Raw genomic sequence first — 18,832 nt, forward strand, 5'->3', positions numbered from 1 at the left:
CGTGATGGATAGAGGCAATAGAAGAGGTAGAAGGAAAAATGGAAAGTGAGGCAGAGTAGGAAGAAAAGGTTGCATGAAGGAACTGAGGGTGATGTAGACTGAAACAGCTGGTTTTAAACCAAATCTCCCTTTTTATAACAGCTGTCCCTACTTCACATTTTTGCTCTCAAACTAGAGCACCTGCAAAAGAAAATTATAAAAGGAAAGAAGAGACTGTTTACAGCTCCTTAACCCCTGCTAATTAATGATCAATATCTGTGGAGGAGGGATAGAAAGGTTTAAATGAAGCTTTTCGATGCACACACCTGTGTCTGCTGTTGCAGGAGCATGGGTTTATTTCACAGGGTTCTTCCTTTGAGATGTATGCACAATTGCTGGTTCAAAACACGCTGTAGCAGACTGTCCTTGAGAGAAGGCATTCTTCCAGGTTTGCTGTGCTCTTTAGAAACCCATTGGCCAGCGTTAATCAAATCTGTCATGGGGATAGAAGTTCCAAAGAGAAACTAATTCTAGTTAATGCTAGATAAGTCTTGTCACTTGGTGTCTGCAAATTATTAAATTGCAGAAAATTTGTGGAAGAGACCATTCTCATGCCCTGGCAACAGAAAAAATACTATTGGTGTTTAAATCATTAGACAACAGCCACGTTATTTGGAGTGTGCTGGGATTTAAGCTTAAGATAGGGAATGCTAGAAGAAGGAGTCTGTGGCACCTCACTTGCAGAGTGTTTGTAGTACTGGGCAAGGCCCTTATAGAATAGTTAGGTATTTTCCTATATGCCCATCTTCAGACTTTCAGGTGTTGATCAGCAGGTCAGTGCTGTCAATGCTCAGTCTAAGTTTTGGACCTATACAGTCCTATATTGGTGCAAAGCAGCCTTAGAACTTTGGCAGCCCTCAATATCAGAATCTCATTTCAGGTGATAGCTTTAGCTTTGGTGTTTGTTTCTCATTTTGCAAATTTGGAAAATAATCTTCCATTGCAGAATTTCTATGAAGGTTTCACAGGACTGCTTTGGAGATTGATTTGCTAATGATTTTGAAGCCTTCAGTCTGGTAAAAATATCTTAAGGATTTGTGTGATATTTGTGAATTCAGTGTTGTATAATGTTGTTATAAAGCAAAAAATGTACAACATGTAGATATGGAGCCTCATTTAGTATGGTAATGAGAAGCTGTTGCTGGAATGAGGCCACTCCAGAAAAATCAGTATGTCTGTGTGATTCTACAGGAAGTTCAGAAGCTGTACACAGCCTTTAGGATCCCCCAAGGCTTGGAAATGACTGCTAGAGCACTAAGTGGCATCCAGCAGATGTCTTCCAGCTTCTCTTACAGCTCCCTGATGCTGTACTTCTCACTGCTTGGGTGGGAAGCAACTGGCCCCCCTTAATTTGTGTCTGCCTGTCCTGGTAGTTGGATCTTTGTTGTGGACAGGGGAAGAGATGTCCTGATGTCCCTGGAAACGGTGACAAGGATCAGATATCACAGCCAGCCATCATAGGTGCTGAAACTGGACCAAAATTTGCATTGCCTTCCAGTGCACCAGCTACACTGTCAACTGGCTGGTTGGGGGGATGCTGAATTTAGTTTTTATGGACAGCTTGCTTTCTGGAATCCTTAATTTTTGAGCACTCAAGTGTGCAATATGAAATGTTCTAATAGTTCTTAGTGTAGCTTTCTCTGCCTCTGTTACCTAAAGAGTATTTGATAATATTGTAAGTCACAACAAGCAGATTGTTTATTGGGGAAAGGACTTCCTGGGGGGCAGAAGGAGGGTAAGATTTTGTCTTCTATAATCACATTAACATGGTGTGATAACAATTGCTTTCACTTGTTTTTGCCAGGTATGGCAGGGCTGTGTAGAACTTTCATGTACTAGGATTAAGTGCACTGTAGGAAACAGTTCTATATGAAAAAATTGTTTAACACAATGGTTTTGTTGTCCTTGTTGCTAGAAAAAGACTTGGTAACTCAGTTTTTTTTGGTGGATCTCTATACTGTAGACAAACATGAAAGGATAAGAAAAACTGTTTTTACTAAGGTAGAAGGTAGAAGTCAAAGTAGAAACCAGAGTTGTCAGAAATACTGAAACATGGGCATGATCCAAACTTCTATATTAATTTGCTTCTTTGTTATCAGGTCAGACTTAAGGAAGGAGTAGATGACACACAATTACACCAGTAAGTACCTGATAAGGAGAGGGCAGTTTCTGGATACTTGTGGGGTTTTTCTTTTTGTCCTGAGAACAAATTGTGTTACATCCTCCCCCTCTTTCCCTTCTCTCAGTAATTTGAGGTGAGGTCAGATTAGTGAACAAACAATACTGGAGATACATGTCAATTGTATAGAATTCTGCTTTCTGTGGTAGGTTGACTTTCACTCCACACATATTTTTCTCTTTCTCATTTTTCTTTTCTCCCCTTAAGTCTCAGCAGAACATTCTTCTAGGATTGTGGCTTCAGAGACTACTATGTTACTGGACAGTTAGAGAGGAAGGAGAGGGACCAAGACAGTGAAACCTGTGAAGTTTTAGTAGTGCTTTGCTCTTCCATTGAAAAGCCACAAATGCAGCTGAAGGTGCTGTAACTTCTCTAATGGGGAAGTGTGGGCAGATACAAACTACCTCAGTTATATCAAAACTGAAATTTAAACAAAGTGGTGTGTTTTAGTGTAGCTGTTATCTTCCCAGAAAGGAACAGTCAGCCTGACCAGCAGGTATTTTAAAAGGCTGCTCTCAGCATACATTTTATTTTAGGTTGAGGCTTGCTAGTATAAGTAAATAACGCAAGTCTTGTGAGCTGTAACAATCCCTTTTTGGACGAAGTATTGTGCCATGTGAGTTGACCTGGCAGATTGTTCTTCTAGTTTATTTGCATTTATCATTCATAATCTCTACCTGTAGTGATGTTTGAATCCTTTTAAATATGCCTTGGCCTTTCAGCTTCCTTAAGTTCCATCACACAATTCTCTCACAGTTGTACCACTGTGATGACTGCAAGGTGACAACAGATTTGCTCTTCAGAGGAGGGTTCTTTAATAATACTGGCTAAAACTGCAGCAGAGTGCTTCTGTAGTTGCACACAACTTGAAGAGAGTGAGGAATCATTTATGTTCTTTCATACAGTATTTGATAATTTTCTGTGCCTGGAATTTTTTGAGGATGAGTAGGATTACAAATCAGAAAGGTCAGAAATGAGGACAGAAAGTGAATTGTTACAAATGCTTTTGGTCATAATCATAAAAGATGTGAGCATGAAAGAAGTGAATGATGGAACAGCTAAAAGAACTTCAGAATTGATTTCTGAATAACTTTTCTGTTATAGCTTTTTTTTTTTTTTAGTGCAGTGTTGACTAATTGTTTAGAAAAGAGAATAAGCTCCCTGTACTGAAAACAGACATTATACCAGAAATGTTAAAGAAACTGCATTTTTTTCAGAGTGGAATTTGTTATCTGCTGTCTTCACTCATAGACTTGAAGCTTCTAAATAACTATTAAATCATTAAAGCTCCTGTTTTATCAACTTACCTAAGTTAAAATGATCTGATATAAATGTCTCACTTGTAGACCAGTTGAACTCTTTTGACATTTTATATGCCTTATTTCTTAGGTAGAGACACTGAAAAAGTTAATCCTACAATGCAAACAGATGTGCAACCAACATTTTTGTAGGGGACTTTCATTCCTCAGTAACAGTGATTGAGCTTGTTTTATTCTCTGTTCTGGCACTGGTGCAGTGTATGATTCATTTTTGTCTCATGCTAGCTTTAGCAAGGAAACCACACACATACTGCAATGTAACAAGGCTAGAGAAGTACATTTCAGACTGAATATGAAACAGTCACCAAGAATATTTATTCATTCTGTTGAAGTTTCACCCTGCATTATAAAGTAGACTTCCAGAAAAAAAAAGGTCTTGTGCTGCACATTTGCTGTAGGCACTTCTGTGCTGCCTGAAGAATGGAGCTGGTGGTAACACTTTATTCTGAAATCCTAAATACTTTCAGAGTTTGTTTATTCTTGCTGTTTCTACCTCCCCACCCACCCTGAGAAAACATACCACATTTTAAAAATTTGTTTCAATGGCCAAAAGAAAGGTCTTGGGTTCAGACTAGAGCTTAGCAGTTACACCTGTGCAGTAATCCTTACAGCTGAGGGGAAGAAAACTGTGATATCTAGATTTGATATCCAGATTTTCTAAAGAGCAGCTGGCATCATGTCCAGGTATTTTGTACTGATCTGGTCTTGCTGTAAGATAGCAAATACAAATACAGGTTTGTCCATATCACAGTGCACTGAGCTGGAACGGGATAGTAAGCTACAGTTAACTATGTTATTGTTTGGTAGTGTCATCAGGTTATCTAGAGACAGATGTGGCCCTTTGTGAATATGAAACTCAAAGCTCAATTGTGTTTGGTTTTCGTTTAAATGTCAACATCTTCTCTGGTTTGTCTGGTGTCTGTCAGACACTCAGTTTTCTTCCCAAGATGATTTTCATTAACAAACAGACTCATGTCAGGAGCCATGGAAGCTAAGTGTCATTATCTTTGAGTATTCAATGCAGGTTTATAAAATCCATGTTATGAATCTGTTTCGGAATGCTGTCCTCAGTGAGGGTTCTTCTGTTTCATCTGGCATCTGCTGATGTCAGGAATGCAAATGCTCTGACTGAAGTGAGGAGCCTTTTATTATAAATATATGGGGTAGCTGAGAGTAAGGCAGGAAGATGGTTGCAAGGTCATTTTGCTTACAGACTTGACTGTGAGGATCTGTGACATGACCCATCACACTCGTGTGTGTTTTTGTGTAGCTTGCTGAGAGTGAATGCTACATTTCTGAGGGAAGAGTCAGAGTGTTACTGGTGTTGGATTGGTGCAAAGGTAAGAACTGGTCGCTGTAAAAAAAAAAAAAAAACAAAAAAAACCCAAACCACAACAACAAACCAAAACAATAGGGGAGACTTAGTTATTTTAGATATCTTTTTAGTGTTATTGTACATTCCCCAGGCAGCCAGTGTGAGGTATTCTGCCACCACCACGGACCAGTGTCTGCAGGCAGTTTCAGCAATCGCTTCGTCTTCAGCAATCCACAGAGTGTACAAACTGTTAGCTTTGGCTCTGGTTTCTGCTTCTAGAATAATTCAAATATTTCTTACTTGAGGCATCTGGTTTGTTTTTGGAAGGTGGAGAAGAAGGCAGATGCACTGCCGTGTGCCCTCGTTGTGTCTGGGCCGGGCGGGGCGGCCCGAAGGGACAAGGTGTGCCGGGTGCGGGCTGGGGCTGCCTGCTGCCGGCCGGCCGGGGAACGGCTCGGGCCGCGGCCCTGCCCCGCCGGCTCTCCGGCCGCCGCCACCTTCGGCTCCTGCTGCCGCTGCTTTGTTCCCCTCCCGCCTCTGTTTGGCTGAGAGAATGTACCTGAAGCCTGCAAAGCGAGCCAGTCACATGGACAGACCGTGCCAGACACAGCTGTAATCTCGGGCTGAAAAATTGAATTTGTCCTCCCTCTCTTCCTGCTCTTTTTGCGTTCGTGTTCCGATGCAGGAATGCAAGCTCTGAGTTACACAGCACAATGGAGAATTAATGTAACTATTTCTAAAGCGTCTGCTGGCAAGAGAGCTCTGACGTCGGCAAAGTCAGGGTGAGGTTCTGCTGTGTGCGCTTTCAGTGGCTCTGCTCTGGGACTGGCATGCTGGAATGGAAACAGTGCTTGGGGGTGGCACTGGGAGTCGTCCTTGGGGCCTGCTACTCGCTCTGTGTCCTTTGTGGGCCAAAAATGTACTTGATAAACTATCTCTCTCCCATTTGTTTATTACAGGCATTTCAGAATATTCTGTAAATATTTGTGCCTGACACTATTGGCTGGCAGGATATTGCTTTTAGCTCTTTGAACTGTGATTACAGTAAGAGTTCTTTGCTGGTATTTCAAGGTTTCAAGTGAAGATATTCTTTAGAGGCAAACTAAATATATTGCTCAAGGATTTCCCTCTACGCCCCCCCCCCCCTCCCCCCGTGTTAACACTAGGTTTAGATGAGCAAAAAGAAAATAAATCAGTAATCATCTACTACAATTTGAAATTCTTAATGGTTAACTTGCAAGTAGAAAGAAAACAAGGACTCAAAGACACTGAATTTAAGAGCCACCACAGAAACTGGTATTTTAGATTTAAGATGAGCAGAGATTTGACTTCCATTATTACTGACTAAACAAATATCTATGACCTGAAAATAAATATGGAAGCCTGTGTGTTATATTCAGTTTAAGGTACTTGTTTCATCTAAGACTTATCTGGCTGCTATATTTAAGGCCATCAGAACAGAATGGAGCAGTGGAGGCCACTGTGACAGGATTCAGAGTCAAGCTGTAGGTTGCAGCTGAATTTAAAAATAAACAAGAAGCTTTTATGTTTGCAAATTGTTTGTGCTGCTTTTTAAAGGAAGAAATCTCAACATTTGAGGGCTGGATCTCAGGTTTAGGCTAGCAGGTACTCATGGTTAGAGGCAGCATCTTCTGTACTAATTCAGTTTACCAAATCTGATATTTCTGTGGTCTAGGAGGCTTTTAAATCTGACTTAAGGTGTTGGGTTTTTTTAGAGATCTACTAAAAAGGGTACAGTTGAAGGCATATTGCCAGTGTTACTATTTAAAAACCACAAAGCATGGTTTTACCTCAGAACCTGAAATAAAACAGGTTTGTTTGGAGGCTATAATTAGGGAGCTTTAGCTGTTCTAAATAATGGAGAAAATAAGCACAGTAGCTTTTGTACGAATTGCATTATGCTTGCTTGGTATTTTCTGCCTGTAACTGCTGGAAATAGATAATGTGTCACAGTGTGTTACACAAAGGGGCCCAACTAATGATGAGTCTGTAATTATGTAGAAAGAGCTGTTTAAGATGATGCTTTTGAAGGAAAAAAGTAACATTCAACACAGAAAAGGTACGTGAGTCTGAATGTGAGAGGGTGAGGGGAAAGAAAAAGGCTTTGCAATCCCTCCTCAAAAGCATGAGGGCAAGGGAGTTGTATTTCAGAAGTACTTACTGTGTTGTGAGGCCTGGCAATGGAGGTGTAATTTACTAATTAAAAAGTAACAGAGTGAGTGGTATAGTGCAGCTACATCTTGACACGTTCATTTGTGTCAATAAGCGCTAAGAACTGCTGTAGCATCCTCAGCTGGCATAGGAACATCACTCTAGGTCTTCTGCAGGTCTTTTTTGACTTTGTATTCTGTTGGTAAATGTGTGAAACCTAGCAGGAAAACTCTGAGTATTTACTTTTAAAAATTTGGTGTGAAGCTTTCTGATCATCCTGAATGTGGCAGCACTGTCAGGGTCTTGTCAGCACTTTGTGACCCAGTGTGTCACCTGACATGAGGCCTCTGGCTAATGCAGTGGTGTGCAGGGGATTCACAAACTCCCCTATGTTGACTCATGCTTGGACACCATTAAAGCAATAAAGTTTCACAAGATTCAGTCTTCAAAGCCATGAGTGGGTGTGTTTGTGATGACTTTTCTACCCATTTTATGCAGCAGTTTTTTTGCATAGAGAAACTCTGCTTACTCTTCTGTCTGTGTCAATGTCAGTGAAAAATGTTTAGAAAAACTCTCATCAACCTGGCTAAATCCTGCTGTGTGCTGACAGACATATCTTTTGGCATAGTATGATGATGTTGTAGGTGGGATAATTGTACTGGCAAAATAACTCCTCCTATTGGCATGTATTGTATTTCCAGCATAGGTACAGCATCAGATGTACTTTAAATGACTGGCATTCAGCTTTTTCTTGCTTTGTGCTTTCAAAGTAATGTTTACACTATTTACAGTGCTAGTGGAGTCTGCCTGTAAATGCTGCTAGATCATTCCCTTTCTCCTGTGCTGAATGGGCTCTGTCTTTTCAACCCAGTGGTTTTTATTTATTTATTTTCAGCTGGACTAGAATAATCTTTTCCATTATTTTTTTTTCCAATGAGACATCAGTAAGATTTAAAATTTCATCTAGTGTAGTCATAAGCAAAGATCTGTGGCTAGTCCGTTGTCTTTGCCTTCCTTTTCTAATGTTCTCCCTTCATTTTGCATTAAGTTCAGCTGTGAGATAAGTTTCATGGTACTTCTGCCATTTCCTGACGCCAATGGTTTTTCTGGAGGCAGTGAGTTTCCTGTCTGGAAGCTACAGGGAGTGTTTCTGGCAGGATGGAGTATTTTTGTTTCCCTGGCTAGACCTTTCCCTGTCTTTGTTTTTGTCTCTCTTTCTCTCAGTTGTTCTTTCTTTCCCTTTTTTTTTTCTTTTGTTTAATCTTGGGCTGTATTTGATATTGCAGCAGTTAATTTAGAGCTATTATTGCAAAAAACTGACATGGTGATTTGAAATATATCCACGCAGGATTTTTCAGTTAATGTACTTGGCAGAATAAATTAATAGGTCAGGCTGCAGGAGAATTGAATGTGTTTTGCTAGGTTTTGACCTAATCTCACCTCTTGAGTGAACAGGAGTTGTTGGTTAGGCTGGTTCAACTTTGTACCTGACCTGAGGGCAGTTTCAAAAGCTGTGGCATTAGCCATAACAGAGTTCAGAAAACTCTGTCATAGTTTCTGTCTGTATCCCTGACTTGCTGCTGCTAGAATAGACAGGCATGGATTATTCACTCAGTCATCCAAGCATTTCCGGAAGTTTTATATTGAATTATATTTACCAAAATTATTAATTCTCTGTAATGAGATATCATAGAAGACCAATGTAGGGCAGTTGTTCAGTTCTCAAGGGCTGAGATACTGGCAAAGTAAGTTACTGTGAGTTGTCACAGTGACTTTGAGAAACTGACCAAGTTCTTATCCCCATGGTAAGGTGTTGTTAGTCAGCCTAACCTGATGTCTTACCTGGACAGCCTAACCTGGAAGAATTCAAAACTCTTACTAACTTCTTAGCAATTCTAAATCTCTTAACTAGTTTACTTTAAAAGTGTTATGCAAAGTGTATCTGTATGTATGGGGGGGTTTTAAATGGTAAAACAGCACCAAATGTTTAATCAAGTAATCCATTAATAGCTCCCAGGATTTCTTAGTTGGAGTTGGAGGCAAAGCTGTTTCAAGATTGGGGCAGGGGGGATATTGGTGTTTGTGAGTTGTTTTTCTATGTTTTTTCTTTGTCCCCCTTGCCTCCAAAATAGAGGTTGATTATGCCAGAGATAAAACAGAGCTGGAAGATGCTGCCAGTCAATAATATCTTCCCTCAGCACAAGACAGAAACTCTGGCTCTTGCTGAATTTAAAAATCATTAAGAGCTAGGAACTGCAATCTGTAACCCCTTATGCATCCCCTCAAGCTGCTGTCTCTGGTATGCTGTTCAAATTCTGTCTGTGTGCTCTCTCTGGAACTCCTGTTCATGGTTCCAGATCCCTCTACTACAATATTTGTCCCATCTCATTTCTTGCTATGCTTTATTCGGTTTGTTTTTGTTGTGGGGCAAACTTGTAAGCCTGCTTGAAAAGAAAGCTTGTCAGAATTCAGTATGTAGCCATTACTGTTTGACCAGGCAAAATTACAGACCTGAAATGAAATCTGCTTATTCTGGAAATTTGTTGGTATTCGTATTTTCATTTTGGAACATTTTCTGTAGGAATGATCTCAGCATTCAGGAGTGATGCAATGTTTTCCACTTGCAGGGATGGTGACACTGCAGGAAACAAAAACTGTCTTTTGTTATTTCACTGGTGTATGTCTTTAATTATTTTGCAATGTATAGTGTAGAATAAAAAGCAACTGCAGGAATGAAAGTATTAATACTGTTAGATTAAACCTCTTTTTTTGGTACATAGTAGACACAGCTTGTGCAGTTTTTAAATCCCTTAGTGTTGCTTCCACTTTTCAGACCACTAGCTAGTAAAATATTTTAGAACAATACTTATCTTTATGTATCTGTATCTATATATAGATAGATAAATCTCTCCCCAATATTCAGAAGTGAACGTCCATGCCCATCATTGTGCTAAGGGAACACATTCTAGTCACTTTTGCAAGAAAAGCATAGTGTGAGGATTTTAATGATTAAAGGATTAAAGTAGTTAAACGTTTTGGTGATTTTTGTTTTGCTTCCTTCTTGGTTTTGTTGTGTTTTTTTCCTTCAGTGTTTCCAAGACTTTGGTTTCCTCTTGGCAGGGTTTGGTGTACATTTGTTTGCAGAAGGCACCGTGGTGCACAGGAGAAGCTTTTGACACGCAAGCAAATGCGTGGTTGCACTAAGATTGCTCTGCTGAGATAGATAAGGGAAAATTGCAAATAGTCTTACTTGCAACAGACACAGGCCTGCAGGTACACAAATAACATCTCTCCACTGAGTTCTTAGTTTGGTCGACCACTGCACACAATATACCCAGATTTAATGCTGCTGGCTTGGAAAATTAATGTTTTTAGAATTTAAGGAATTCTTTCCTTTTGCCACCAGACTGAGGGAGCTACTTTGGGTGTACTCTCTTATTTACAAGCATTATCTGCAAGAGGAACAGTTTTGCCAGTCATTTGTTCAGAGACTTTCAGAATGAGCTGAGCAGCTTGCGAGACTTCCTTTCCTAATAGCAGCTGTCATGGACACATGATACAGGATGTATTGCTCATAAATTTCTAAGGAAGAAGCATAACTTTTTTTTTTTTAATAAGCTGTTGAAGATTTTTCTAGCTGTCAGGGTTAGTTTGTCATGTGCTACATACCATTGTGAATTTTAAAACAGAACATTGTATATCAGTTCACTTTTGACAGTTCTGTAGGCTTCTCTGTATTTTAAATACTGTCAATCCTTTGATTTTCATGCCCGGTCAGTCTGACTCTCTCAGTCCTTGAGCCCAAGTGTGTTCATAGTCAGTCTGTTTGTGTCATTGTTTTACAAACAATATTGCTTTGTTCTGTAAGTGAAAATAGAATTTCCAGATAATTGACACAGGACCTTAAGGAAAAATAAAGTGCAGTCAGAACAAACTGAGACATGGTAACAGTGCAGTAGAGATAATTTAATCTCTGCCTCACAAATGTTTTTCTCTTAATTTTGTATAATAGTATCCATGAATATCAGTTTTTTAATAACATCGAATCATAGAATTATGTGGGCTGAAAGGGACATTAAAGATAATCTAGTTCCAACCCCCCTGCCCTGCATGGGCAGGGATATCACCCACAAGATGAGGCTGATCAGGGTTAGGTCCAACCTGGCCTAGAACACTTCCAGGAGTGGGGCATCCATAGGTTCTCTGGGCAACCTGTGCCAGTGCCTCACTATGCTCTGAGTAAAGAATTTCTTCCTAACATCTAACCTAAATCTCCCCATAAGAAGTCAGGTGAGACTAATTAGAAGACTTTCTCTAAAGTAAACTGACTGCATTGTAGCAACTTCCATATGTTAAAGCAACTCCTGTTGCTCCTGGAAGACCCCTTGTTCCTCACTTGGCACTTGTCTAATGGTCTACATGTGCCAAACTGGCTTATTCCAGAGGGTTTGACTTCCTCTCAAATTAGGGATAAGGGACCTACCCTATTCTGCTTACTGTGCTGATATGGGCATGTCCCAGATCTTGTCAGCACCTTCGCTGAGCCCACTGTGAGCTCCAAATTAGTGCTCACAACTTGATATGGTACTTGCTAGGAACTCTGCTCCCAGTCTTTTGGATTTACATAAATTAAAGAAGTGATATTATGTCACTGCAGCTGTTTTTCTGTCATTTAAAGATGATATGTGAAGTTTAAGTCTTGACATGGCAGATTTCTGAAGGTTTTGAAAAACTTGAGTTAGTTGTGGATTTGGGAATTCTGTTTTTGGAATAATGGCCTCTGCAGCTATCAACAGTCCATTGTAAGCACAAAGAAGTTAGATGTAATTGACTAAATGATCAAGTGATTTTCACTCTGGAAAGGATTTACTACTAGTAGGAGCAACTCCAGTAACTTTTGTAATAAATGTTCTTCATGCTATAAGAAAAGCATTCACATACATCACTATTAGAACAAAGCAGCATAGAAAGTAAAAGATACCTTACTGTCAAAGTGTCTGAAAGGTAAGATTTCCATAACATGTAAATTACCATGCTGGTGCTCTTTTTTGAAGGAGAAAAGTCATAATGAAGTAAAATTTACATGAGCATATATTTGAAGTAGTTTTACACAGTTCCGTTTGATTTAAATGAATTATTTAAGAGGCTTTGATGACTTTTTTTGCATCCTGTATGTCATACTGTAACAAATCACTGTAAATGTTTAATAAGTATCTGAGTTTGTGTTAAAAGCTTGGGAAATCTTCTGATACAAATTTGTTAACCTTCTTTTGAAGAATTAACTGTTCAGTTTAGTCCAAATACTATCAACCCTTTATTTCACCTTTTATTAGAAATCAAAGAAGACAATCAAAAATGCCACACAAATTAAGTTCAAGTGTCTTTACAGTCTTTGAAATGCCACATGGAAAATGTTGCTACTCTTGATCTTAGAATATGAAGGGAAAGGTACTGCAGGAGTCACAAAGGTATTCTGCTAACTGTTGCAGTTAAGCATGTCACCTGCACAATATGCATTTGCCTAACGCAATATGCTGCGTTGTGTTACCATTAAAGGATTTTAGTTTTCATCTTAGTGCATATAAAGGTTCTGCCAGAACCTTTGTTGTTTTAACATAATTTCCATCTGTTTTCTTCCAAGTTGCAAAGTGTTGGTTCTGCTTGTACTAAATCATCTGTAATAAAAGTAACAGTCCTAACATGCCCTGACACCATGTGCATTGATATGACTACGGTCAGATGTTTTAAATGGGACAGACTGTTGCAGAAGCACACAGATGTCAAAATTTAACCTGTCTAAGATGTTAAACTTTTCCAGGCTGTTCATCACTCTTTTAACTCAGCAATGCCAGATGTATACTTGAACCTGAGGCATGTGTAAAGCAAGTAGGGAGGCACTCTTTTGGAAATCTTCAGGCAAAGGTGTTTGTATTTTCACCCCATTTTTAAACACTGCTGTGGAAGGGCCTGACGTTTAGAGTGTCCATTGAAATCAGGTACTTGTTTGCCATTTCAAAATCCTGTGTGTTGGCATTTGAGTAGCTTCAGCTCTTCCATATTTTTGTTTTACAATTTATTCCACTGTGTTTACAGCTCTTAGACCATGGATTAAATGAAAAGGAAAATTTGTTTTTGATGCCTCTTTTAGATGATTAGTGATATCTCTATGTTAACAACATCACAGCTTAGAAATTTTAGAATTGTGTGTGATTGGTAGGAGATGCTTATTGGAAGAGGGAAGCAGAAATTATCCGTGATGGTGGTTGAAATTCAAGCTCTGAAGTTTTGTAGGTTTTTTTTTTTCCAGCTCTCTTTAAGCTGGATCAGTGCATTTCAGAAAGCAGCTAGAGAGTACAGATGTTGGGAATTGCAGATGTCAGAAAGGAAGCTATTAAGAGTCAGTTTTAATCAAGAAGTAGCTTTCAGTATGCTAACAGAGTTGGGGGAGCAAATGCTTAAGATGAAGAGAGTTTGTTTGGAACAGAAGTCTAGCACCAATCACATGAGGGAATATTTAAGGTGTTTAGTGAGGATGTAGTTACATTTGTGTTTATGGTGGGTTCTCTCCTTTCCTATGCTGATGTTTAAGCCTGCCTTTGTTTTGCAAACATGTGAAGCTGCTTGTCCTGATGATGGACTTTTTGCCCCAGATTGGGCATGTAATGGAAGAGTAGGCAGCATGCTGAGCTTGTGCCTCTGGTGTGTTTGGAGGACAGTTAGGAACATGAGGGAACTAATCTCCCCAGCAGCTGGGCTTGTAGAGGTAGGCGTTTGTCACCCTTTTCTTGCAAAATCAGCAGAGTTATTCTCAGCTGCACTTAGGGCATTTCCGAAGTGTTTTGAAATTGATGAGAAAAGCAAAGGTTGTGCCATGGAGAGCCATATTAGAAGATACTCATCACCCCAGTCATCTCTTCAGCTGAAATCTTCTCCCTTGGCAAGATTATTCCCAATTCCTTTCCCTCCCCCTCCATTATATGGTCACCAATAGCATTTACTTAAAGGAGCATGGTCAAAAAGAACTGTTGAAGGCAGTTAGCTGGATACTTATTAGGTTTCCCTAGCAAATAGTTTAGGCAGGGTTGCAGAAGGAACAGATACCAGCTTAATACTGAGCTTCAGATAGTTACAACTCTAAATGTCCTTTATGCATCTTCAGATGACAAGGTGTGTTTGTGCTGTGGCAACTGGTGTTTTGTGGTAAGTCTATGGCACGAGCAGAATGCAAAGCACGGCTGGAATCCGGATTTGTGGTAGGGCTTTCGGCATGGCAGGGAGCCAGAAATACGGTTTTTCTGTAGTCAGTAAGTGCTTTTGAGGAAATATTGAAAACAGTGGTAAACTTAAAAAGTTTTAGGATTTGCAGTCTCTGTTTTTTCTGTCCATTTGCTGTTGCCCATATTAGTTTCTTCTGTGTTGAACTTGACAGAGTTCATACTGGTCGGTGAGAGTAATGCAAAACTTGCAATGTATGTTGTCTCAAAATTAGGTTGTTTATTATTACCATAGTTTGTGTCTCATTTCAAGTAGTTGGATTTCAGAGCTTCAGTTTGCACGCAGAGTATCCCCTTCATGTGAACTTGTTGTTGCTGGAATAATGCGGGCATTGTGTTCTCTGGCTGTACAAAATCACTTTACTTATTTTGTCAGCAGAAACATGCAGATGCTGTGTTGGGTTGGGCAACATGAGAACTGGCCAGTGCTCCAGATTGCGCTAGTAAAGCTTTTATGATTTTGTGCAGTTCTGATCATTATTAGCATTGTAACATTTGTCTTCATTTTTTCCTCTAATAAATCATCTGCTGAATCTTTTCACTTCAGCAAAGTCATCTTTGAACGTCACTAGAATGTCAGTCCAAAATTCCTGTATAAGGAAGGGCTTGGCTTTTGAAACTAGTTCTATGCATTTAAATATAAAGAGCATAATTGATGATTGTCTGAAATAACTGGCAGAGCAACTGCCAGTTGTCTGAAATAACTGAAATAACTTTTCTTTTCAAAAGTCCTGTCAAAGTTTAACTATTTTCCTTAGAAGAGCAATCTGCTTTTTTAGAGAGACTGCTTATCAGATCCCACTATGCAGAGAGAACTATGGGATGTACTGGTCTCTTTTTTTACATCATGGGAGAATCTTTGTTTATTTAAAAAGAAAAAAAGTACAACTGGTTCATCACCAGAACTGCTATTTCTTGATTTTGTACATCTGTTGGAACTGGCAGAAATGCTGTAATAACACATTCTTTCCTCTCCAGAGAAAGGGAGGAGGGGAAGGCTTGTAGTCATACACTTGGCTGTGTTACTGTGTTTACTTCCTACCTTTTTCTGTTTTATTTTAAAAAACAAACAAAACCACAACCCCCCCCTCCAACAAACAATCAGCAACAGACTTTTTGCCTGAAATGAATGCTTTGCTTGCTGTTCATTTTGTTCATGAACTCTCCTGATTTAGAAGGTTGGCACTTTCCACTGTCCTCGTGGTATCTGTGTGAACATACCAATGTTAGTAATTACCCAATTATAAAAATGTTTTTAAGGTTATTCTTGCACTTCTGAGCATACAAATTTAATTGTCAGCAATGGACTGTATCTGTAGTATATTTCAGACATGGTCTACCAGTTGTGTCTGTCTATGATATAACATGATACCACGATCCTGAAGAGAAGGATGTCTTCTGTGAAAATTATGGAGTAGTTTTTTTCAGTTTCACGTTTTAAAATTTTTTTTAGATCAGGAAATGTTTTAGTTCATTTAATGAGAAACAGAGGCTGCAAAATTATAAAATTTGTTTTGGGAACCTGAGCAGGTAAAGCATCCAAGATCAGTTTTTTTGACTAAAAACATTCCCTTAGGAGGGAAGGAAGAGTATGTTATGTTCTTGAAGTATTTATACGCTTTATTTTAGACTCTGAGGATAAGCCAAGGTTATTTTTTAATATGTTCACAGTGCTAAGATTTTCCTTTATTAGGAAAAAAAAGAAGAAAGAAGAAAGCAGTAATAATTCGGTATTCGAAAAATAGAATATGGTGGCTTTTTAATTCTAAAAAAACCCTAGGGGCTCAGAATGTAGGACCTCTTTTTATCAAAACCAGGAGATGTACATGTGTTTGGTAGGGATTTTTGTGTGGGGTTGGGTTTTTTTTTCCCCTTTTTTCTCTTGTCTTAAATTTTCACACTTGAGGAAGGTAATATTCATGTGGAGTACTGCCATACCGGCTGGTAGTGGAAACCGAGGGGTGTTGTCTTGGCTCCCTGCTGGTACAGACTTAGCCTGTGCTGGTGTGCAGAGGGCCCAGCAGCGGCTCTGGTGAGAGGGACAGCCTGTGGGCTATTTCTGTGTTTCCTCTTTGGAGAGGGATTCCTGTTTCCGCTGCTGGTGAGCCGTCCCCCGAAACTTCCCTAGTCTTGACCCAAGCAGCTCAGTGATCCCTTCCGGAGCTGCTGCACGTGTTTGGATTTGTGCCGGTCTCCAACGGCTGTGCAGACTGCTTAGCTCTTATAAACAGAGGCATTCATCTCTACATTCCTTTGTTCCTACCTTTGGACTTAGTTTTAGTATCCAGTTTCAGATTTTATCTTTTGGTAAGGTCACCTTTCTGGGAGGTCAGTTGGGAAACACTGAGGAAAGAAAGGATGGCAGTAGTTTTGCATTACAGTGGCTTTGCATGTAGATTTGCAACACTGGTGTCACATAAGAAATGCCTTCTCATTCTTCTGTCACAGATGCAGTTCACCAAAAGTTTAAAAAATTCCTCTTGTACAGTCAAGCTTCCAAGAAGTGGGAATAGTTGCATGTTTGGGGAGAACTTAGTGGTTTTGGTTGAAGATGATGTGCTGCTTTTTCCTCTGTCAGAGGAAAATAGGAAGAGTTCCTTCTTTCTCTCTCTTCTCACTGTGCAGTCATTTAAGCAGCAGAGAACAGAAGGAAATCCTTGGTGTCATCTTATACATAGGTAATAACTGAAGCTTGGTATATGATGGAAATCTGGTTTGTGGACTTCTGTTTTCTTACAGAAATATATCTGATAAAAAATTCAAATGTAGTCACCTTAACTGTAGTCTTTGCTGTGCCCTTCAGCTTCTATATAATCAAGCAGTGTTGGCTGTCACTCTGCAGCTCTGCTCCCTGAAATATTCAGATGCCTTATGCTATAAATATGCATACTTCTCTGAGAACCCTCCGATTTTGAGAATATCTTGAGTTGTTTAGCCACAGTGATTTAATTTCTGCTGTCAGTCTGAATGGTTCAAAAAACACTGAGGAATCTTTCTTTTCATTAACTGTATTTGATTTGTACTTGACTTTATCACATGTGCAGAAAATGTAAGGCAGAGAAAACAGAAAAGTTTCCAATGCTGTAAGCCTGTTGCTAAGCTTTATAGAAAAACTTGCATATTTACTTAATTGTCACCTTGGGTTTTGGTAATTTCTACACATGCAAAGACACATGCACATACCCTACTTCCCTTGAGGGAGTGCAGATGCCTTTCTCTGCACTGATTAAGTGTAACAAAGATAGTCCTTGACCAGAAGGAAATTTCAGGCTTGTTAAGATAAGAAGGATGTAAAGGCCAGAAAAAGCTGACAGGAAGAGGTATTGGGTCAGATGGTGAGGAAAAGATGGTAGCAATAGGAATAACAGGTCACTAGAGTGCTGTGACCTTTCAGAACCAATAGTGATAGTTGTGATTCTAATCCTGCTTTTTTTTATGTCTCCTCCTAATACAGGGAATTCTTCAGAAGGATTTGCTGGAAGCAGATACATGTGAATTTTCTGCATGAAGACTCTCAAACTGGATTACATAATAAGATGTCTGTATCCTCTGCCTCTATTTGATCCTTAAAAATGATTAGGATTGTGTATGAAATTTAACCCCTTTCTGATGAGTGACCTAGACATGAGTTTACATCGGCAAATGGGCTCTGATCGGGACCTCCAGTCTTCTGCTTCCTCTGTGAGCCTGCCATCAGTTAAAAAGGCACCAAAGAAAAGAAGAATTTCACTGGGCTCACTTTTTCGGAGAAAAAAAGACACGAAACGCAAGTCTAGGGATTTAAATGGAGGTGTTGATGGAATTGCAAGTATTGAAAGTATTCATTCAGAAATGTGTACAGACAAGAACTCTATTTTCTCCACGTGTACCTCTTCTGATAACGGAACAACCTCTAGCAGCAAACCAAGCGGAGACTTCATGGAATGCCCCTTGTGCCTTTTGCGGCACTCCAAGGACAGGTTCCCGGAGATAATGACTTGTCACCATAGATCCTGTGTGGATTGCTTGCGTCAGTATCTGCGGATAGAGATCTCTGAGAGCAGAGTTAATATTAGCTGCCCAGAATGCTCAGAACGCTTTAATCCTCATGATATTCGTTTGATATTAAATGATGACATCTTAATGGAAAAATATGAAGAGTTTATGCTTAGGCGATGGCTGGTTGCAGATCCTGATTGTAGGTGGTGCCCAGCTCCAGATTGTGGGTATGTATTTTTCCTATATTTGCAAAAAAGTCACCGTAGTAATACATAATTTACATAAAATTATGATTTTTGAAAAGTCACTTGCTTTACTTAGGGTGTTGTTACTGTTGTACTAGTAGGTAGCAGGTAGAATTCTCTTTAATAAGAAAAAAGACAAGAAATTAAAACAAATTAAAATGAAAACAACAATAAGAACCACTCCAAGCCACAACCACCTTCCCAATAAAATGCTTTCTGGAGTAGGTTTTCCCCTTTTTCTTCTGCACAGAGGGAATTTCAGCCATGTCAAGCAACTTTTATTGGTAGATGCCTGCCATTTGTTTACAGCA

At 39.4% G+C, this 18,832-nt stretch overlaps 1 protein-coding gene across 3 annotated transcripts in view; it reads left to right on the plus strand.

Annotated features, from left to right (window-relative positions):
- RNF19A (ring finger protein 19A, RBR E3 ubiquitin protein ligase) overlaps positions 1-18,832 on the plus strand; it is a 57,150-nt gene that overhangs the window by 18,160 nt on the left and 20,158 nt on the right. For 2 of the 3 annotated variants that reach the window (XM_084211970.1, XM_084211971.1), the window contains one exon: positions 17,753-18,503. In XM_084211970.1, coding sequence (XP_084068096.1) covers positions 17,887-18,503 — 617 coding nt within the window. In that variant the 5' untranslated portion in view covers positions 17,753-17,886. Of the gene's footprint in view, positions 1-5,567; positions 5,635-17,752; positions 18,504-18,832 lie in introns of those variants that run through there. The other variant, XM_084211972.1, reaches the window with a different exon arrangement.

This window comes from Fringilla coelebs (assembly GCF_963513975.1).
Source record: "Fringilla coelebs genome assembly, chromosome: 1".
NCBI lineage: Eukaryota > Metazoa > Chordata > Aves > Passeriformes > Fringillidae > Fringilla > Fringilla coelebs.